Source organism: Clarias gariepinus, chromosome 18 (genome assembly GCF_024256425.1).
Source record: "Clarias gariepinus isolate MV-2021 ecotype Netherlands chromosome 18, CGAR_prim_01v2, whole genome shotgun sequence".
Lineage (NCBI taxonomy): Eukaryota > Metazoa > Chordata > Actinopteri > Siluriformes > Clariidae > Clarias > Clarias gariepinus.
The window spans coordinates 20466911-20490046 of NC_071117.1; the positions used below are offsets into that span (position 1 = coordinate 20466911).

At 39.7% G+C, this 23136-nt stretch overlaps 1 protein-coding gene across 1 annotated transcript; it reads right to left on the reverse strand.

The window, feature by feature from the left end:
* Window positions 1-1355: 1355 nt before the first annotated feature.
* gas6 (growth arrest-specific 6) lies at window positions 1356-22045 on the reverse strand. Its single transcript, XM_053476836.1, has 15 exons — window positions 21776-22045; window positions 21439-21599; window positions 19013-19037; window positions 18823-18879; window positions 17772-17894; window positions 13117-13236; window positions 12825-12950; window positions 12065-12186; window positions 11723-11841; window positions 5899-6088; window positions 5444-5608; window positions 3745-3913; window positions 3436-3578; window positions 2561-2768; window positions 1356-2477 (listed from the first exon to the last, which is right to left on the reverse strand). Exons 1-15 carry the CDS (start codon window positions 21846-21848, stop codon window positions 2326-2328), a joined length of 1953 nt encoding a protein of 650 aa, XP_053332811.1. The 5' UTR covers window positions 21849-22045; the 3' UTR covers window positions 1356-2325.
* Between the last annotated feature and the right edge of the window lie 1091 nt (window positions 22046-23136).

Genomic DNA, 23136 nt, shown 5'->3' on the forward strand with positions numbered 1-23136 from the left:
GGTTCTACTTTACCATGAAGACGTTTGGAGGATCAAGTGTCCTGGCCTCGGCTGATGCAGACAGCTGTTCTTTGAGTCCTCGTGACTAGTTCAGGACTGGAATTTCCTACAAGTCTACCTGAGCCTCCAATAACAAACTGGACTCCTTATCAACTTAAAGGCACCAACTGTCATATTGAACTTCCAGCTGCCTAACACAAAGTATGATGCAGATCAATCCCTGCTATCTGTTATCACCCAAATGAGGATGGGTTCCCTGCTGAGTCTGGTTCCTCTTAAGGTTTCTTTCTATTGCCATCTCAGAGGGTTTTGCCTTGCCACCGTCTCGCTCATCAGGGACGGTCTGATCATTTTGATTCTACACATTTCATAAAAACTTAATTTATTTTGACTGTGTAAAGCTGCTAAATTTAATACAGCTGGAGTCCAATAACATCCATACCAGGGTTCCTATTTTGCTCACTTTGTCCACTGAGATTAGGATACTTACCGGTGACCAGATAAAGGTCAAGGGCCGTGTTCAGGAACCCAGCTTGCGGGTTGGTTATAATGGAATTCCATCTGACAAGTTTTTGGCCATTAGTCTTATGCCTAAAAATACTGAAGCTCTTGCTGCCCCTGTCTCAATTATTACCCCTATTATTTTTCAGAGTTAGGGCTTTCTCACTGTTTAACAGATCCTGTATGTAAGAGCTGCCATCATAATGTACTACAACAATTGTGACTGACAATCATGCAGTTCATTATGTGGTGTGTCCAGTTTACACCCTGGGGTACTACGCAGACCATAATGCACCCATTAACCTGCGAAATAAGGGGCATCCCTATTTAAACATTGACAGACCCAGAACATATCACCATGACAACCTTTCCCTTGGTTCTCCAAGAAAGACAAACATGGCATAAGCAGATTTCCAGTTGGCCTCAGGTGACACTTAGCCCTTACTCTGGCGGGCATGGTTCTGAAAATGTAAAGCAAATGCCAGGGTTTCTTGTCATTCAGTACAAGAGATGACATGATGAGAAATCTTTAGGACAAGATGGCTGCATGCACTTGGTATTTATTACAAATAGGGTGGCGGCGTGGTGATGTAGTGGTTAGCAGTGTTGCCCTGCACCTCCAGGGTCAAGGGGAGTTTGCAAGTTCTCCCTATGATTTGTGGGTTTCCTCCGGGTACTCCGGTTTCCTCCCACAGTCCAAAGACATGCCTGGTAGGTTAATTGGCATCCTAAAATTGCCCAGTTTGTGTGTGCATGCACCCTGCCATGGATTGTCTCCTGGCCACCCATGACCCTGTACAGGATTAGCGGTATAGAAGACGAATGAATAAATAAATGCACATATGGTAAGACAATTCTTTGCTAAATCCATTTGGCTTGTATTAAAAACTATTAACAAGCGAATGTAAGAAATAAACCATGTATCCAGGCTTACCCTCATGCACTACAGAATATGCAGAGCAAAACTCTGCACGAGCACAAATACAGTCTTATTACAACCACCTTTATTTTTTTGTTTTTTAACAGCACTCTGCCTCCAGTTAGACAAGAGGAGACCGCATTTCCCCCAGTACTAAATGCACCAAGGACTAACATAAGAGAATTACAAAAAAAAAAAAAAAAAATCAAATACAATACAGTCGATTAAAAAAAAAAAAAACATACATAAACAAAAGTAATGACAAAACATAAACTTATAAACAATTACTCTGAGCACCTACCCAGCCTTTGGTGGCAATATGAAGGCTTTTTATTCTAGAAAGGAAGATAGCAGAATGTTCTTTGATTTTTTTGTTTGTTTAAAAAGCATTGTAAAGTCACTTATTTACATCAACAATATGATACAGCTCTCTCTCTATTCTTTCTCGCTCTCAGTAGCTTGTGTTGTGGCGCAGTGCTTTTTCAGATGCCTAATGTACGTGTACACCTTCCATTTCTCTATGAGTATAATATAAATTATACAAGTTACAGTGTCTGTGATTGTGTATACGTTATTGGAGGCATGAGTATGCGATGATCTGTCGGAAATAAAACTCAGGTTTGAAATGTAAGAGTTGGTTTTAGTAGGAGTGTGTGTCTGTGTTTGTGTATTTGTTTGTTTTTTAATGATACAGATGATACGGCTCAGTAAGGCCATTTATCAGGCAATCCTAAAGAGCCAAATTAAAGTTTCCTTTGAAGTGAAATTCAACTGAACTTAAAAGCTCTCTTTTTAAAGGCATTTGGTTGCAGGGCTAAGCTTAAGCTAGGGCCGAGCTAGGTTGCCCTGGCATTTATTTTTTTTATTTTTTTCCCCTCTGATTGGTCCAGCTAATCTTTAGTGCTTCACTGGTGAGGGCCCACTAGAGGGCAGGCGTGAGAGCGGACATCGTTGTGCTTGTGTTGGGCCTCGTCCATGTCCAACAGACGGCCGTTAACTGTGACGTCCATGCAGCCCGTGTAGAATGCGGAGACCGGCGTAGACACCAGAGAAACATCTGCAGGACAGAGACAGAGCGTGTAACACTCTCTTAACACTGAATTTAAAAAATGTCCCATAGAATATTTTCAATGTGCTCACCTGGTATGCCTCCTATGAATGTGCTATACGAGGACGAGAGGTCTAGAGGCTCCAGATCCTCCACAGATTCAGTAAGGCCAGGCTGTCCGTCCACCTCCAGTATGGTGATGTTTCCTGCCACGGACACGTTCACAGTGTGCGCCTCCTCGTCACACAGGCCGACTGCAGCGCTGGCCACAATGACGTTGCCGAATGACACCAACACGTACTGTTATGGGAATACACAAAGAATAAAACCAGATGAAACTGGATTCATGTAGCCGGTGATGTAATGGTGAAAACATCTTAAAACACGTATGTGTGAACTGTTAAATTTTTCTGCTACAAACAACTCGAGTAAAGTTCCTGCAGTTCATAAAATATTCAGTGTTTATGACACATTTAGAAGCAAGTTTCTATGGGAACAATAGAAGATTTATGTACAACTAGATGTGCCCGCTACTTTGTCCACGTGGAATTTAATTGCACGTTTAAAAAATAAATGAATAAATAAAGTACAGTGTAATTTGTTGAATTTTGGAAAAAATTTAGATTTTTACGTTTTGCAGTGAAGGTGTGAGATCACTCTTAAGTTAAGGTTGATTTTTTATGATACAAGTCCGATTCCATTAAACTTTTTAAATTACCTCAAGCTCGTCTGAATACACCTTTGAAAACGCCATTTAAATTCGTTTAGTAGGTTTTTTTTTTTTTTTTTATACCAGACTCAGAAATCCTCATGTACTGTTTTCTGGAAAATATTTATAACCTGCTTATAAATGTGGCATGAAGGCCACAAGCTTTACATCCTTTCAAATGCACATAGATAAAATTCCACATGGGTATATTTAATATCAGTTTGATTAAATACATCGAGTGCTTCGAAACACACTGACCTCGGCCCACTGCTGGGTTCCAGGATGGTAGTCGGAGAAGGAGATGGAGAGAGGCACAGTATCCTGACGGACGAGTGCGAACAGAACTCCTACTGGAGAGGCTGGCCGTAGGGTCAGTTGCACGCTGAGCACCTGGGTATCACCTGTGTGTGAGACAGTGAATTCAGCGACAGGTCGCCTCCTCTACTCCTGTCCCTCACAAGCACTACTGTGAACCAGCCAGAATTAACTAATGTATCTGTATGTAAGACGGTTACTACTTAATGTGACTTAATGTGTCAGCGCAACATTGAAAACACACACACACACCGTGGCTGTGATTAAAGTAGGCGAATCCACGGCCTGGGAAAAAGGAGCTGTGATCCTCGGAGGCGTAACACTGCATGCGTTCGTTATGGCGGATGGTCTCCTGGATGGATGTGTCTTCATCAGTCAACCAGTGCCACTCTTTCATACAGCCGTCCAGACGTGGGTTCACCTAAAGTACGGAAAAAAAACACACACACACACACACACATACAGAGCTAACGTCAAAAAGGGATAAGTTAAAATTTTGCAGCAAGCAACGATGAGTGGGCCCAAGCACCTTGTGAACCAGAAAGACAATGTGCACATGCATTTAAAGGGGACATAATTTTTTAAAAGACCTCTGGGATTTTGTTTAGTCCTCCAAAAAGACCCAGATGCTGAAAAACAATAGCATCACACTATGATGTCACTCAATGTGATGTCACACAAAGATATTAACCACTTTAGTTTAAGGCGTCGTCATGGCTGACCCATTTGAGATATCAAAAATCCCTTCACAATTTTGCATCCTCGATGTACCAAGATCACATAGGGCCCGGTTTGTTGGTGACCGTACAAATCCTGTAGGAGGAGGACTTTAAAATCCATTGGGTGCGTTTTGCAAACAACCCAAAATAACTGACTTCCTGTTTTAGTGGAGCCCATGACGCAAGAGAACCCTTCACACACTATGAAAAGATGGGGCTGATGTCATAGTGCTTGGGCCCTAATTAATGGCATATGTTGCCAGGTAAATGTTTAAAGAATGGAAGAAGTAGCAGTGGTGTGAATGTGTACATTGCAATTGGAATATTTTTCTCTAAAAAATGTTTTGGGTTGGGTACAAAAAATAAATAGTAATTTTGCCTCCTTCCATCCGATCTATCAAATATGATTATGTATTAGTTAAGATATATAACTGCCATGCCTCTAAAAAAAGTATCATAATTCTCTTCATATTTCTTGTTTCTTCATCCTGCATGTTGTTAATTTATATGTGAATTATATATATATATATATATATATATATATATATATATATATATATATATATATATATATATATATATGAAAAACTGCAAATTTTGTGAACCTCTGACAGCATCCAGGCCAAGCATTCGTAAGACATGACTGCCTCCTAGTGGAGACAAAAAAAAGTCATAATTCTGCAAAGTGGCTATTGTGTTTTTTGTACCTTTTTTATTTTTTTGCAATAATAAGTAACAGAGAGGATGCTTTTTATAATTTCTACAACTGTTGTGTGGGAAGATCAGGGCTGTGCTCCACACTGAGTTAGCATAAACATGCACCTTCTCCTCGCTAACATTGTGCACAAGTTATAGCCTTGACCAAAAGTTTTGAAAAATATTTTGAGAAAAAAGAAGTTTTAAGAATTAATGAAAAGTAATATTTGTGTTAAAGTCTGCTGCTTCAGTGTTTTTAGATCTTTTTGTCAGATGTTCCTGTGGTATACTAAAGTATAATTTTAAGCATTTCATAAGTGTCAAAGGATTTTATTGACAATTACATTAAGGTTATGTAGAAAGTCAATATCTGCAGTGTTGACCCTTCATTTTCAAAACCGCTACAATTCACCCTGGCATCTGGTGTTAATACCTGCGGCAAATCAAATACGCGTGTCCAGTTATCTGTTATAGTGACCCCTAATGGTAGCAGTGAAAGACGACGGACATACAGTACTGCCTGACTTCATCCTCACCTTATTTAGCAGTCCATCTTCTTTAAAGGGAACTCCTCCCACTGTCAGGTTGAGCTCGTGTATACCCTTCTTCAGAGTAAAGAGATCTCCGTTTACTGCGATCTTCATCACTGCCTCCCTGTCAATCTTTATCACCAGGCTCCGCCCCTGCTCCTCTACGGAGATCTGGCAGCCAGTTGTAGAGAGCCAAATCGAATAAGGCAAGGTTAAGTAAGCATCTAAGTGTTGTAAGTTAGATTTGTGAAATGGTTTCGTATAAATCACGGTGTATCTAGTTACCGTTGATGATTGTACGTTTTTCAATGAATTAATTATTTTACTGAAGAAAAATACTGCTAGCGCTGAGGTTAGCACACACACCCACCCATAGATAGATTTTACTCCTTAATATAGTTGATGTACACATCATGGTTAATTCATTAAATTCAGGAGGAGCCCTGCGGGTGTTTGCTCACCTTGTGCCACTGTCCGTCGTTTACCAAAGGGCCGCTGCTGGTCACCCGGCTTACGGCGCCGTATTTAAGCTGCAGCTCCAGTTTCCCGTGGTGGATCGCCAAAACAATCCAGGAACTGTTTAAGTGACCACCGGCGAAGAAGATAACGCCTTCATCGTCGTATGTTCTCAGGTCAAACTCTGCTGTGAAGCTGAATAGGAGTAGAGTGTAAATACTAAATAAGTAGACAAGCTAATAATAATAATAGATAAAAAAAATTAGACAATTTTTCTATTTAATTTAATGGCTCAAAAGTTTGACCACTTTCTAACTCCATGGTCGTTCCTGATTTTTGTTCCATGTTTTATTTCATAGTTTTAAAATCCCCAGTATTGTTGTAAAATGTAGAAAATAAATAAAAACAAAGAAATTTGCAAGTGATCCCAAACTTTTTTTTTTTTTTTTGTATAGCTTTATTTTTAAAGAGAGAAAAAAAAAAAAACATATGTAAAACATAACATATAGTGTACTTGTAACAATACAACCACCTTTTTTCTCTTTTTCTTTCCATAAAAACAAAAAACAACAGGGTAAATAATATCAAAAACACACAAAACAAAAAACAAAAAACAAGAGAAAAAAAAAAAACAATGGGGATGATAATAATAAATTATAAACACGTGTTCATACATACACATATACTTGTATATACGTACATGAAATTTCGTCCCCTCCCTTCTCTCCCCGCCCCCCACCCCCCTGCATCTAATTTACTTTAATAGCTGGTAAATGCTCCAAAAATGAGCCCCAGATTTTTTCGAAAGTTTTTGGTGATTTCCTAACATTAAAAAGTATTTTCTCAGGAGTGCAGTATGATGCAAGTTCGTTGATCCATTGTTTTCTTGAAGGGGAGTGAGTCGATTTCCAGTTCTTTAATATACATTTCTTTCCTGCAGTTCCAGCCATAAGGATGAAATATTTTTTATGCTTAGAAATATTTAGAAATTCCATATCTCCTAATATCCAGATTCTAGGGTCACCAGGAATTGCGGTACTTATCACCATTGAGGAAACATCAATTATATATTCCCAAAAAGCTTTTAGGATATGACAATTCCAAAGCATGTGCAATAGATTTCCTTCATATAATATACACCTTTGACATTTTGAAGAAATGTTACCATTTAACATATGAAGTCTTTGGGGAGTATAATATGTCTGGTGCAAAATATTAAATTGAGTTTGACGGTGTTTAGTAGCTATTAACGTAGTCTGTACCCTCTCAACAAGTGACTCCCACTCAACCAAATTATATGTGCAGCCAAGATCCCCCTCCCACCTCTGCTTCAAAATACTATTATCAAATGGCTTGAAATTAGTTGTTAAAATGTTATATCCTACTGAAGCTATACCACTTGGAGAGGTCATTTTCTCATTAAACATGATATTTTCAAATGGTGATGCTATTGGGATTTTGGGAAATGTTTTATGAGTAATTTCTTTAATCCAGTGTCTAACTTGTAAGAATTTAAAAAAATTATTTCTTGGGATATCATATATCTGGGATAGTAATTCAAAACTTATTAAAGAGTCATTGACATATAATTTTTCCAACGTATTTACCCCTTTATATACCCATGCTCTGAGGGTTCCATCAATAATGCCTGGGGGCACGACGGGGTTCTCTAATAATGGTAAATTTCTAAGTGGGATGTTGTCAAGACCACATATTTTATGTGATTCCACCCAAGTAGCATAAGTATTAAGTATTAATGGGTTCCTAGTGAATGTAGATAATCTTTTTTTTGATTCGAAAAACGGAATAGTCTTTAATGAAATAGCACCCATCTCCCATTGTTCTATTGATAACCATCTAACATTAACCTTATCAGGGTGTAACCAAATCCATATAGGCCGAAGTTGTGACGCTAGGTAATAATGTCTAGATCCCAAACTTTTTAAGCAGAAAAGTTGCAATTTAAATTTTCAATGTTGATTTTTTTTTTTCAGTTAGCAATATGCGTTGTGATGCTTTCTTTTGTGGATGTTATCTCAGAGTCAACCACATGCGTAAACAACTGATATTTTACAGCACTGGTTCCCAAACTCGCGACACAGGTGGGTCACAAGAGATTTTATTTGCTTTGACAAATTTGTAACGATTTCTGACTGCAGTTCACTTTACAGTCACATAAGGGAGCTGGTTATTTTCTACCTCTGTGACAATTTCTGTCATAATTCCACTTGCAGTAGAGAGAATAAAAACATTAAGATAGTCTGAGATGTCTGCATATAAAGACATTTATTTGGTATAATTTGTAAATGCGTGCATACGAAGTTGTGATTTATCATATTTACTTCAATTCAGTTTAATTTTATTTGTATACAGTAGCTAGCACTTAACAATTCCCATTGTCGCAAAGCAGCTTTACATTTTTAAAAAGTGGTTCCCTAGAAACAATTTTTGGGAAACTTATAGCATACGGTCTGGTAAGGTTGGGAATCACAAGGTACATCCTGATACGATATCACAATATTTCCGTGCCTATTCAATTAAAATTGCAGTTCCTGATTTTCCTCCGATTTTGTTGCAATTTTAACCTTTAAAAAAGTTAAATGACTAATTTAATGTAGCCTGTTCCTTATAAAATTAGTTTTCTCATATTAAAACAAATAAAAGTGAAACACCACACAAATTAAATCCACCCCCACCCCAATACTAATGTACAAACCAGATTCCAAAATAGTTGGGACACTATACAAATCGTGAATAAAAACTGAATGCAATGATGTGGAGGTGCCAACTTCTAATATATTATTCAGAATAGAACATAAATCACGGAACAAAAGTTTAAACTGAGAAAAATGTATCATTTTAAGGGGAAAAATATGTTGATTCAAAATTTCATGGTCCCAAAAAAGTTGTGACAAGGCCATTTTCACCACTGTGTGGCATCTCCCCTTTTTCTTACAACACTCGAATAGACATTTGGGGACCGAGGAGACCAGTTTCTCAAGTTTAGAAATAGGAATGCTCTCCCATTCTTGTCTAATACAGGCCTCTAACTGTTCAATCGTCTTGGGCCTTCTTTGTCGCACCTTCCTCTTTATGATGCGCCAAATGTTCTCTATAGGTGAAAGATCTGAACTGCAGACTGGCCATTTCAGTACCCGCATCCTTCTCCTACGCAGCCATGATGTTGTGATTGATGCAGAATGTGGTCTGGCATTATCTTGTTGAAAAAGGCAGGGTCTTCCCTGAAAGAGATGACGTCTGGATGGGAGCATATGTTGTTCTAGAGCCTGAATATATTTTTCTGCATTGATGGTGCCTTTCCAGACATGCAAGCTGCCCATGCCATACGCACTTATGCAACCCCATACCATCAGAGATGCAGGCTTCTGAACTGAGCATTGATAACAACTTGGGTTGTCCTTGTCCTCTTTGGTCCGGATGACATGGCGTCCCAGATTTCCAAAAAGAACTTCGAATCATGACTCGTCTGACCACAGAACAGTCTTCCATTTTGCCACACTCCATTTTAAATGATCCCTGGCCCAGTGAAAACGCCTGAGCTTGTGGATCTTGCTTAGAAATGGCTTCTTCTTTGCACTGTAGAGTTTCAGCTGGCAACGGCGGATGGCACGGTGCATTGTGTTCACTGACAATGGGTTCTGGAAGTATTCCTAAGCCCATTCTGTGATTTCCTTTACAGTAGCATTCCTGTTTATGGTGCAGTGTCGTTTAAGGGCCCGGAAATCACAGGCATCCAGTATGGTTTTACGCACAGAGATTGTTCCAGATTCTCTGAATCTTCGGATGATGTTATGCACAGTTGATGATGGGAATTGGTGATCCTCTACCCATCTTGGCTTCTGAGAGACACTGCCACTCTGAGAAGCTCTTTTTATACCCAATCATGTTGCCAATTGACCTAATTAGTGTTAATTGGTCTTCCAGCTCCTTGTTATGCTCAAATTTACTTTTTCCAGCCTCTTATTGCTACTTGTCCCAACTTTTTTGGGATTTGTTGACAAATTTCATGAAATTTTGAATCAACATATTTTTCCCTTAAAATGATACATTTTCTCAGTTTAATCTTTTGTTCTGTGATTTATGTTTTATTCTGAATAAAATATTAGAAGTTGGCACCTCCACATCATTGCATTCATTTTTTATTCACGATTTGTATAGTGTCCCAACTTTTTTGGAATCCGGTTTGTACAGTAAATTGTGGTGTTTTTTTTTTACAAACTTTTTTATACATGTTTATTTTCTCTCTCATTACCTTCATTATGAAGTCAATACAAGTACGAAAAAATAAATCCAATTTCCAAACATTTATTAGTATTACAGCAAAAAACAATAATAATTATTATCTTGCATGAAAATATCTATAGGCATCTGTAATATGCAGAAAAGATATGCATATATGCAGCATATTATGTAAAAGGGAAAAAAAGCTTCTGGGTTTTGCATGTATGAAAAAAAAAAAAAAATCAAGTGCGACCAAGTTCTCAGATGGACTGTGGGAGGTTTTGCAGGATGTTTCAGTAAACCATAGCAGTTAATGTAGCTATAAAACTGCACAAATTGTACCCAAGACTGTATTTTAAGCAAAAGGTCGTCACACCAATTATAGATTGTTTCAATAATTACTGTTTTTTGCTTTTTATTGTAGTTTGTTTGAACCTAGAATTTTTTTTTAAAGATATCCTTGCTCTACAGCAGTTACTTTAAAGTATTTTACTCAGTACTGTAAATGACGATGGTAGGCCAGGCTAAGCTACAATGTTAGGTACTTTAGGTGCACAGTACAGTTGGACCTTGGACTGTGAACATAATTCATTCTGTAAACATGTTTGTAATCCAACGTATTACAAACATGTATACAGAATGTGGAAATTCGCTTCGTATATCGAAGCGAATTTTCACATAAATAATGGAAACTTGGATAATTCTAACCCAAAAATATTAATACGAAAATAATTGATACAAAATATAAAATGAAAATTAACCTGCACTTTACCTTTAAAAAGAATGTTGCTGGTGTGAGACAAAAGGAGGAGGAGGAGGAGCAAGGGGGACTATTGTGTAAAACGACTTTCTCACACACACACTCTAACTGGATCGCTGCTCTCTGACAAAGTCTCTGTTAGCTCACTGGAATTTTTTTCTTTTTGCGTGACTTTAACGAGGAACCTCTCTAATGAAACTTGCTTTTGCGTAAACGTGACGTTGTTTTATCGTTAAACAGATCTCCCGCACTGTTACAGCCTTTTTAACCTTTTATTTCACGGGGGCCGTTGTTGCAGTACAGTTACTAAAGAAGTCACTACACTTGGGCACAAAATTAATTAAAAAAAAAAAAATAAAAATGGTGTGTTACAGTCATTATCAGTGTTATAGTAAACAGTACACGTGCACGGATGTTGAAGATACGAGTGACGCACGCATACTGAGACTGACCATGGGAGACAATTACCCATAATCCCTCAGCGTAAGAGAGAGAAAAAACGTGATTGCATGACGCTCGGCAGACAAAGTGTATACGTACTACTCGTATTTCAAGACCTCGCTCGTTTATCGAGTTTAATTTTATTATTAAAATTTTTTCCTCATCTTGCAAAACACTCGCGGCTCAAGGTTTTACTGTATTATATTTTAAATTTATAATCGGGACGTAACATTCAATTCTAAGTCAAGGAGCATGTGCACATATCGTTCTGTTCGTATTGGTTGTATCTTTAGTTTGTGACCTGGTTTATTTAAATTGCCGGACATGCTAGGTTTAATAAAACAATTAGCCTTTTCACAAGACAACAATACACGTGCTGTTCTTACCCAGTCTGAACGAGGCGTCTGAATCGTAGCTTGACCACAGGAACGCCACTGAACATCCGGCCCAGGTACAGAGAGCGAGCATTCCTCTTTATATTCAGCTCCAGACAAGGCTCGATTCTCTAAATAGTGTGCACGTATAAAATGTAAAAAATAAATAAATAAATAAATAAAAATGTACAGAGTAATGGAATAAAACTGTTCAATTAAAAAGATATAAATTAGAAAAGTCCATTAGGTTGTTTTTTTCCCCTCAGTGGATCAGTTGCTCCATTTATTATATAGGTGTTGTAAGCATAACGTAAACATCGTATGGAAGATGAATCAAACCTATTCATCTATTACCTCACAGCTTCTCAGGTCACGCCCGAGCTTCTTCCCCTGTCTGCCGTCGCAGTAGCAGCGGAAACTCCCGGGAGTGTTGACACACTGCTCCTCACACACGGGCGATTCGCATTCGTCCACGTCTAGCGAAGAAAAACAGAATAAGTCTCCTCTATCCAGACATCAACAAATAGTCACCAGTGTGTGTGTGTGTGTGTGTGTACAAGAAAAACAAAAATGTCTGATGTCTTCTTTCTAGTATTACTAGAAAGTAATATTGTATCCAAAATCCTAATGAAAAGATGACAAGGATCCCAGAACGCTGTTATGGTTTAAACTGAAATGGCAACTTTTTTTTTTTTTTAATCAAATTATGGTAAAAGTAAACCTTATAATAATTTTGCGGGGAAAAAAAATACCTACACATGATCCTAATTCTAATCTAAACAGATCGCTGGAAATGGCGCACCATGACAGAGTGGTAAAAAGATTAAGACTGATCGGTTACGGTATGTTCTTTCAGACCAGTGCCAGAAAAAATACCTAATCACCAGTTATTACAGCGTGTTTCCTGGAAGATATCGCCTTTTGTGTATAACGTGTGGGTGAAGGCTTGGCGTGTCGCGATATCTGATGCTCGGAGCGACTGCTCCGAGTCTGTCTAGAGGGATTATGTTTATATTATTGTTGGATTTTTATCTGACTCTTTTTTTTGGTTTTGTTTTTTTAACGTGCTGTTACATGGAACATATGACTAAAGGCTGACGGCGATCTGACGCACCGTCACAGGTTTTGGTCTCGTTATTATAGACGTATCCGACGTCGCAAAGGCACTCGTAGGACCCTATGAGGTTCACGCACTGTGCTGTGCCACACACCCCGGGGACGTCGGTGCACTCGTTAACATCTGGAACAGAAGGAGGAGAAAATACAATCTACAATCATCTACAATTTAAAAAATGATTGATTGGGTTACAATCAATAAAAGTTTATAAATTAAAAAGTAAAGTATCTGATAAGTTTTTGTTGCTTCCAGTGTTTGAGCTTACACTCTCTTTCTCGATGTGACTTACCCATACAGCGGTGGTGCCCAGACAGTCTGTAACCATTGCGACAGGAACAGCGGTAACTCCCCACCGAATTGCTGCACTCATGATCACACTTCCCGTTCTCTTTACTGCATTCATTCACATCTGCCAAAACATGATGAACCGGGTCACAAAAATATGGGCGGGATCAGGCCTGACCAATCAGATTTGAATACCGCGCTCTTTAGACGCATTAGCTCAGGGCTGTGGTGTGAAACATCCCTCACATTTTCCTCTCATTTCTACAGTGAAAATGTGTGCGACTGTAACGCTGCAGGCTTTTTCACAACCGAGCTACAGCGCTCCCCTTTTTCACAGAGCTTTTTTATTTATTTATTTATTTTTCATCTACTTGTCATTCCACACTGGTAGGTGAATGAGTCACGGTGGATCTGTGTGCACTGCAGATAATCTTTTCACCGTCTGTGTTTAGGATGCTGACTCAGAGCTGCGACTACGGACATGCTCGCAGGTGCAAAATAATCTTGTGACAGTGACATGCAAAAGTATTTACATTGCTTTGAACTCTTCCTCATGTTGTCATATCACAACCACAATGTTATTGGGATTTTATGTAACACAAAGAGGCACATTATTCTGAAGTGGAAGGAAAATGATAAATGCTTGACTTTTTTTAATCCAAAAAGCGTGGTGTTCGTTTGTACTCCCCCTTTTAACCAAAATCCAGAGGAACCGACTGGCTTCAAAAGTCACCTCATTTATAAACCAGGGTCCACCTGTGTGTCATTTTATCTCAGTATGAATACAGCTGTTCTGTGACCGTCTAAGAGGTTTGTTAGAGAACATTAGTGAACAAACCAGCATCATGAAGCCCAAGGAAAACACCTGATATGCAAAGGTCAGGGATACAGTTGTGAAAAAGTTTAAAGCAAGTTTAGGATATAAGAAAAAAAAATAATTATATATACACACACACAATCTTTAAGCCCGGTTTAATCCATCTTCTGAAAATGGAAAGAGTGTGCCACAAAGACAAACCTACAGTATCAAGACACGCCTGTCCAACTAAACTGAAAGGCTGAGCAAAGGAGAGCATTGATCAGAGAAGCAGCCAATGGTAACTCTGGACGAGCGGCAGAGATCCACAGCTCAGGTGGGACAATCTGGAACCTGTACCACTATGGCCTTTATTGAAGAGCGGCAAGAAGAAATCTATTGTTACAAGAAAACTAACACTGTGCATGGTGGTGGCAGCATCATGTTGTAGAGATGCTTTTGTTCAGCAAGGACAGGGAAGCTGGTCAGAGTTGATGGAAAGATGGATGGAGTGAAATACAGGGTGATCTTAAAGAAGGAATGCCTGTTAAGAGTCTGGAAACGACCTGAGACTGGGACAGAGGTTCACTTTCCAGCAAGACAACAACCCTAAACATACAGCCAGAGCTACAATGAAACAGTATGTGTTAGAACGGTCAAGACAAAATCCAGACCTAAATACAATTGAGAATCTGAGGTGAGACTTGAAAACTGCTGTTCACAGACGATCTTCATCCAGTCTGACTGAGCTTAAGGTATTTTGAAATAGAAGAACGTGCAAAGATTTCACTTTCTACTTGGACATACCTTAAAAAAAAACTTGCAGCTGCGGTAATAGTGGCAAGAGGTAAATCTACAAAAGTATTGACTCAAGGCGGCTGAATACAAATTCACGTCACACTTTTCCAATTTTTATTTGTAAAAGAAAAAAACTTTCGCAAAGCATGGTACTTAACAATTACCCAGAAAGTTTACCCATTTATAAACCCACCGAATCTTTGTTATTGACGTCTTCACCGGCAACAAGTCTCATGCTTTGTGTTATGTCTTAACATATTAATAGCCTTCATATACAGTACAATTATACAGTATATACCCTATATGATGGCCAAGACCGTGTGTGTATCTCATCATCACATGAAGGTCTATTAAAGGTAAAGATATCAAGGTCTTTCTCAAACTGATGCAACAAACATGAAAGCAGACATTTGGACGGCAACAGCATGTCTTTGTATGCTGTAGAGTTAAGATTCGCTTTCACTGGAATTACAGTATGGCTATGTTCACATTACAAGCTTCATTCAGATTTTTTTGGTCAGATTGGATTTGCATGTCCTGATGGTCCACAATCAAGACATCATCTTTTATCTGACTCTGAAGCGGACGTGTCCGTCATCTGAAATAGCACGTCTTTGTTCACGTCATCTGGATTAAAACAAGCTTTAGCATGTATTCTGATCTGCCCGTTCTTATACAAGTCACATGACCAGGAGGACTTGGAATGCGGACCGTCCCCAGACCTTCTCCTCGTCTGACGTGTGTCCGATCTTACTCAAGCCCTTAAAGCTTAACGATTACAATGGCTACGCTCCAAAAAAATGGAAATCTAATGGAAAGCTTCGTCAGCAGAGTGAAGGCTGCGAGGGGTGGAAATAGGGATCGAGTTCATAGTAATTCCCTTGTCTTGCAAAGGGATGTTCAACAAGCCTGATGGACAGAAAAACCACACATTTTTGCAAACTATATGACTTTTGACCGATTACAAAATCCCTTAAACTAAAAAGACAAAAAAAAAAATCATCTCTTTAAAAATAAATTGAAAATAAAAAGTCACCGGTTCAAACCTTAGCACGGTCACTGTTGGGCCATTGAGGTTAAGGCCCTTAACCTTCATTGCTCAGATATAAAATTAGATAAAATAATAAATTAAACTCCAGAAGGACCAAAAGCAAATGATTTTTGACAACAGCTGGATATTTATCACGTACAGAGGACAAAGGGTCACTGACGTCCTGTGTCATCACTGTAGTTAGGTACGTCCTAGCGCTGACTTAAAGGCACCTTAAATACAATGAATAAATAAAGAAAAAAAATAAATGAACCAGGAAGCTTGCAGAAAAAAGTGACAACCTTTTAGAAATAGACGGGAACGTTACAGAGTGATTCTCTATTACTGTTTCACTCAGCATTACTCCGCACTCATACCCTTTCACTATGACCTCTGCTTCTGCTTATTTAATTCCTTTTTTTTTGCTGGAGAGTAAGAAAGTGAGCACCATGTGGGCGTTAAAAAATTATTGATATTCTTTCTAGGGCCGTCAGTATTAACGTGCTAACGCATGTGAGTAATCTAGAAACTTTAACTTGCGCAAATTATTCATATGACCAAGTTTGACCCTAGTGGCTTTCCATAATTGAAGCGTCACTACCCGACTGTGTGATAACGACACGTTTAGTGCGGATTAGTGACATGAAGTTTGGATCTTTTTTAGTGACTCGGTTCTTTGAATCTCGTTAATCAAAATGAACAAATCTGTTTTTTGAGTCATTTAGTTCATTTCGTTCTTTTGATCAGAAATAAAATAAATTGTTTAATTTTTAAATAAACACACCCCCAATTTGTCTACATACACAAATTTCGGCTATAGTTCCAATAATGAAAATACTACAATGCAGCTAAGGACATATTATAATGAAAGAATAAGCAGCTCACCTCTCATATCTTCTAGTCCGGATCTGTCGTACTTTTGTCACGTGACGCTCATAGACGCTATGCAGTCCTTTACACAGGAAACAGAACTGAGCAGTTTTTCTTACGAGTCTTCTAGTCCGAATCGTTCTTCGTTTGAATCATAGCCCTGCGTAGCGTCTATGGGAGTCACGATAAATGGAGATAAATCGCTCATTTTTGTATTCTGTACATGACCTACGGAGGTTTTGAGATGCTTTGCGCATGCGTGACCAGTAGAAAATGAACAAATCACTCTCCGAGACTACTCATTCTTCTGAGTCACGTTAAAGACTCGTTTAAAAAAAACTAATCCTTCATGGACGACCCATCACTACCACTGGATAATAAGATGACTGAGGAAACGGTGTGCTGAACGGCCAGCTTTGTTATAAAAAGCTTTGGATCCTGGAGTCAGCTTCAAAGGGAACATTTGTGGGAGTGGTGGCTCAGGCAGCTAAGGCTCTAGGCTATCGATTTTGGTATCTGAGGATCCAGGTTCAATCCAGGTGGGTTGCACCACCTCCATTCAAGAAATTTTTATTTCCTTTACTTTTTTGTAATCTTGTCGACGTGAAAAGAGGAAAGTCCTTATCCCCTCCTCTCCCTGTTCTATTTCTTATTATGTTCTTAAATAAACAAAAAAATGTGCGTATAGTGCGTATTGGAAGCCATAATTGAAGTCACATGCACAGTTAATGTTTGAGATTTGATAAAACTGCATAATCTGTTTGGTTTAACCAGCTTGTCATGCATTTCTTTAGTCCGACAAGTAAATCTGATAATTTTAAAATCATAATTAATCACAGACTTTTACTGTGATTAACTAGATTAAACAACTTTAATCAATTACCAGCAATCATTTTTTCATTATTATTATTATTATTAGTATAAAGATCATGTACACTTTTGATCACTTGCTCACGACCTTGTTGATCAAAAGAAGGAATAAGTAGGGCATCTTAAAGGACAAGAGGAAATATGCACAGTCATGCCAAGTCATAGTGGCAGAAGAGCACACAGCGGGCACCCTCCCAATCCACCTGCATCTTAAAATAGACATGTCAAACTCTCTAAAGGGATTCGATCTCTTTACAGTATGTAAAGAGGATGACTGATGACTGATGAGTCTTACCGTTCGCACACTTGGGGCCGGTCCACCCTGTGAAGCAGTGGCACAGGAAGTTGCCCTTTTTGTCCTCGCAGCGCACTGTCCCTGTGTGATGACAAGGATTAGGGGAACACTGGTCTGGAATGTCTGAAAGAGAGACAGAGTGAGAACAAATTGTTAGATAATAACCAAATATCTATAGTTCAGTTTTGCAGTTCTTCACAGCTGCATATTAATTTATGGGAGTGCTTAATATCGTCTTTCAGTTTCTTTTCACACAGAGTTGTTGTCTCTGACAAAGTGTGTGTGCTGACGCTGCAAAGGGCTCAAACTACTCAATCCACTAAGTCAGACATGTCTGGGCAGAGCTGAGAGAGTGCATGAGAAGCATGGGGTAAAGTTAAAGTTGAAAACAGAGAGAGAGAGAGAGAGAGAGAGAGAGAGAGAGAGAGAGAAAGGTGGGGGGGAAACAGCGACAGAGAGAAAGAGAGATAGAGAGAGAGAGAAAGGTAGGGGGTAAGCAGCGACAGAGAGAGAGAGAGAGAGAGAGAGAAAGGTGGGGGGAAGCAGAGACAGAGAGAGAGAGAGAGAGAGGGATGGGGGGAACTGCAGAGTCACAGCATCACAGTTACTGACTCAGGGCTCTCGAATCAACCAATAGGAGCAGAGGATTCTTATCCGGCACATTGCTGCCTCCGATTCAGTGCAAGGACAAGCCTCCAGAATGCGTCACGACACGTCACGCCCTTGCATACTCACACACACACACACCCACACACACACACACCCACCCGCCACCCAGATGCACAACTTTAGGGCACTGAGAGACCCCCAATATTCTCCCAAACAAACAATCCATATTGTACATCATTACTAATACTGAAAATCTGCAGTACAGACACAAACATGCCTCCGTTCCAAGTGTGTGATCTGCTGCAATGCAGTGCTCAAGCCAGACAAATGTTACGAGGCACAAGAGCACTGCGTTCCCAGTAAACTATTTATAAAAGGGAGCGAGCGGACACAGACGAGAGGTGTGTCGTCCAAAAGACGAGACACAAACGGGCTCACTCACTGTGGACGCAGGTGACCAGGTCTTCCTTCTTCTTGTCTGCAAATTTTTCCACACATGCTGGAGACACAGAACAAACACTGTTTATAAAGCTTAGGGAAAAAAGGGGAAGTTTACATTGTTACACTGTTTATGGTGCATACAGTTGAGGTTTGGACTAATAAAGTGGTTTCGCTCATATTTCAGAACTTACCCATATACCTGGGGTAGAAATAGTCCTGGAAAAAAAAAAACGTGAGATGTGATTAGACCAGACAAAGTCATAACAACAGACTCTCAGGTACTATTAAAAATATTTAGTTATGGGATCTTAATACATGCTACATTGATACAGTACTGTACACATTCAGTTGTGATCTTCTAATGGGGTTTTACGTAATGTTTTATTTGTTTGCTTTAAAAGATAGCTTAGGGTGCATGACGACGCAAATCCTCTGTTCTGAAAACCTTTGTGTGACGGATTGCGAACTAGTAATTCTGGAAAACCGGAAGCCGTGATATCGTTTCCAAACTGCGAAATTAATTAAAGCCTTTAGAAATGTTGTTTCAATGAAAACCTGTTATGCAATGCTTTATGGTATTATAAATACAATCCATGCCAGATTTCCTGAATGAGTAATCATTCTGAGCATGTATCACTGTCACATTGTAACAACTCCTCCACTTCACTGAAGCTGGAAGATGTGATGCAATTATTTCTGCTCTAAACCCTGCCTTTAATCTCATAGTCCTGTCACAACACGTTGGGTCGGAGTATCCTTTCATCTGTTTCGTTTCAGAAAAGTGTCTCAGGAAATGGATCAAACCACACTGAACCTGCAATCCACTGCAGTAGTACGAGGTGTGGCCGAACTGCACAACTGACTTCTTTGGAATAATTCTTCTGGGGTGTTTCCCATTCAGGTTTTATCAGCAGGGGTTCATTAATCACTGCTGGATATCAATCCGGATATCTATGTATATTACATACAATAGTTCTTACATACAATAAGTAGTTATGTACACTGCTGTTACTCTGCCTATATATTTATCCATCTATATCTGTCTGTCTTGCCACATATTCCAGTTATAGATCTGATACCATTATCCACAGATCTACTCTCCTCACGGTATGCGTGTAGCACTGACGACAGATAAGGAAGTGCACACTCGTACACTGCACAATTACTGTGCTCCATTCAGCAGCCGCATGTTGCTGAGTAACCGGGTCAATCGCACAGCTGCTGCAGTCCGAAAGCTGCGGAGGAGCAGAAATCTGCTGAGTCCGCTACAGATTCCAACCTGACTGAACCATGAATAATACTCACAGATATCTCCAAATAAATATACACAATCAATGTTATTATGGATGACTTGCACTCTATTGAACTGTTTACTTAACATATTTTACACTCAAGTGCTTGGGCCCCTTTATTCTTCTCTCTAGGGACCCAAAGGAAAAGGGGAAAAAAAGCTCAATCAATTATAACCAGTCTTAAGATTGTACGTCAGATACACGCGCTCGTGTAACAGGAATCCCAGAAGGAATGCATCCGAGATTCCTGGATTACCCCGTCACCGCCTTTTATTTTTTAATCGGTCGCTCTGAGCCACGCAACACAACATGTGCATTATTTACAAGATTACCTAAATGCACACTGCACTGACACAACACGTCATTTACAACCTAAAGAGAGGGAGGAAAAATACCACTTAAACCACAAGTTCCTTTCCAGGATGAGAACATTAATAATACTAATACTATTGGCTCCCTGTGCACTTTGTGTCAGAAAACTGGGCTTGTGTTAGGTGCGGGAGAAATATGCACATGAAAAATATTCATGGGGTTTGTTGCAAAAAGGATGAAGACATGCACACACTCCTCATTCCTCGTTCCACATCCCACACACACAGAAAAGTGCTTTTCAGGTTTCTCCCAGCCTTCTTTTTTTTTTGGAAATCTGACCTACTGGTGGTCGGACTTATCTCTAAGATGCATAGCCATGGTAGATGTGTCACTCATGCTGCTGCAAATCAATTCTCAAAGGAGTCCAAGGGCATGAACATATGCTGCATAATTTTTTTTTTATATATATAAAAAAATGCAAAGTCTAAAGCAACTCTCCATGTTTAAAAGGCATGAATAAATGTCATGCACAGAAGTTCACAGCCTCTAAGAAACATCATTTAGGATTAAGAAATGATCCATAATGTTATTCCAAACAGCAAATTTGCTCGAATCGACTCTGATTCATTCGACGAATCGATTCCTCAAATGGAATACTGTATAGAGAGTATGTAAACATTGTCTTGTAAAACCAAAAGTGACTTGAGAATCAAATGCCTGATAATCTATAATAACTTATATAAAATGTTTTAATCCTGAGTCATCACGGCGCGCGTTAATGCTTCGCGCGCTGGTGATGATTCGAAATCAATGAGTCGAATCAATGAGTCGACTCTTTCAGGAATCGAATCGCTTTCACCACCGACACGGTTAGCAGATTGACACTGATTTATCAGATTTATCAGATTCACACTGGTTTCTCAACAATGATTATTGTGTTACGCTACTATTATCATCACTATGATAAATATTTATTATAATAATTATTATTATTATTAACATTTTCTATGTACCGTTTCAGGGTCGTTTTCAAACACTTCTCTCGCCTCCTCTTTGGTGCACCTCTCCTCCACACACTCCCTCTCCAAATGCCCTTGTTTGGTTTCCTCAAAAACCTGGTTCGCTCTCCGGTGTCTCCTTAAAAACTGGTGCGCTTCATCAGGCGACAAGGACACTGAAACACAGAGAGAGAGACCTAACAGTCATAAGTAAGTGTGCAGAGTGAGCTGAGAGGTGAAGTTAGCAGCAGAGCTCTCTGTCCTTCACAGCCCAGGCTGCAGGTTTACAGTCACCACAGCACCACACTGTTAGCATTAAAGCTCGTGGATAATGCCGCGTTTGTTTACTCACACTCCGAGGAGCTGGCGACCAGCAGCAGGATTAACATGGAGCCCGACAGAAGCTCTCCCGGGGACAGAGACATGGCTCAGGCTCTGCGGCAGCTTCGGGAAGCTTCTGTGTCAGAGTGTCCGTTTTGTCCGTTTTTATCCGTAACACCCAACTCTACATTCGGCTCGGCCAAAATACCAACTGCTCCAATAACAAAGCTTATCAGCCAAACCTCCCCGCTCTCTCTCTCTCTCCCTCTCTCTTTCTCGGTCTCCTCCACACACACACACACACACACACACACAGGGACAATCTCTCTCTCTCTCTCTGTCGGTCGGTCGATCGTGAGACTCTGGATTCTGATTGGTGGAAAGTTTGCTGCACGCGCAGTATGCTCCAATGCAGATCTATTTCCTCAGCCAAAGAGCTCGTGAGCGTTCCTCACCTCCGCAGTACACTACCTCTCTCTCTCTCTCTCTCTTTCTGTCTGTCTTTCTTTTTATCCCTCTATCTGTCTTTTTATGTTTGTTTCTCTATTTCTATCTGTCTGTCGCTCTTTTTATCTGTCTGTCTTTTTCTATCTGTCTCTGTCTCTCTCAGTCAGTCTCTCTGTCTGCCTCTCTTTTTCTGTGTGTCTCTCAGTCGGTCTCTTCGTCTGTCCGCCTCTCTGTCTGTCTCTCTGTCTATCCTTCTGTCTGTCTGTCTCCATCTCGCTTTCTCTCTGTCTCTTTCTGTCTATCTGCCTCTTTAGCTGTCTTTCTCTATCTGTCTCTCACTCTTTCTGTCTCTTTATCTGTGTGTCTTACTCTATCTGTCTCTCTCTCTTTCCCAGTCAGTCTCTCTGTCGGTTTCTCTTAGGTTTTCTGCCTCTCTTTGTCTCGCTGTCTCTTGTCTGCCGCTTAGTCAGTCTGTCTGTCTGTCTCTTTCTGTCTGTCTGTCTGTCTCTCTCTCTATTTGTCTGTCTGTCTGTCTCTTTCTCTCTCTCTCTATGTGTGTGTTAAGCAGTAGGCACTTTATTAGCTTCTACATCCATCAATTTCTTATCAAGTAGTCCTGCCATCTACACTATATAGACAAAATTATTTGTCCAAACCTGTTAATTATTACAATAATTTCTGTTGTTTCAATCAGACCCTTTATCCCCACTGAAGGTCAATCCTAATGCTTCAGCATACCAAGACATCTTGGACAATGCTATGCTTCCAACTTTGTGGTAACAGTTTGAGGAAGGCCCTTTCCTATTCCACCATGACTGTGTCCCAGGTCACAAAGCGAGGACTATAAAGACATGGTTTGATGAGTTTGGGGTGGAAGAACTTGACTGGCCTCAACACAGAGCCCTGACCTCAACCCCATCGAGCACCTTTGGGATGAACTGGAAC

Bases quoted from the DNA above. Each gene is read 5' to 3' on its own strand.
- gas6 (XM_053476836.1), bottom strand. From the start codon at position 21,848: ATGTCTCTGTCCCCGGGAGAGCTTCTGTCGGGCTCCATGTTAATCCTG. The intron at 5,609-5,898 runs GTGAGCAAACAC...ACTGGCTGCCAG, and splicing joins ACGACGGACAGTGGCACAAG to ATCTCCGTAGAGGAGCAGGG. The intron at 3,579-3,744 runs GTGTGTGTGTGT...TCTCACACACAG, and splicing joins CTACTTTAATCACAGCCACG to GTGATACCCAGGTGCTCAGC.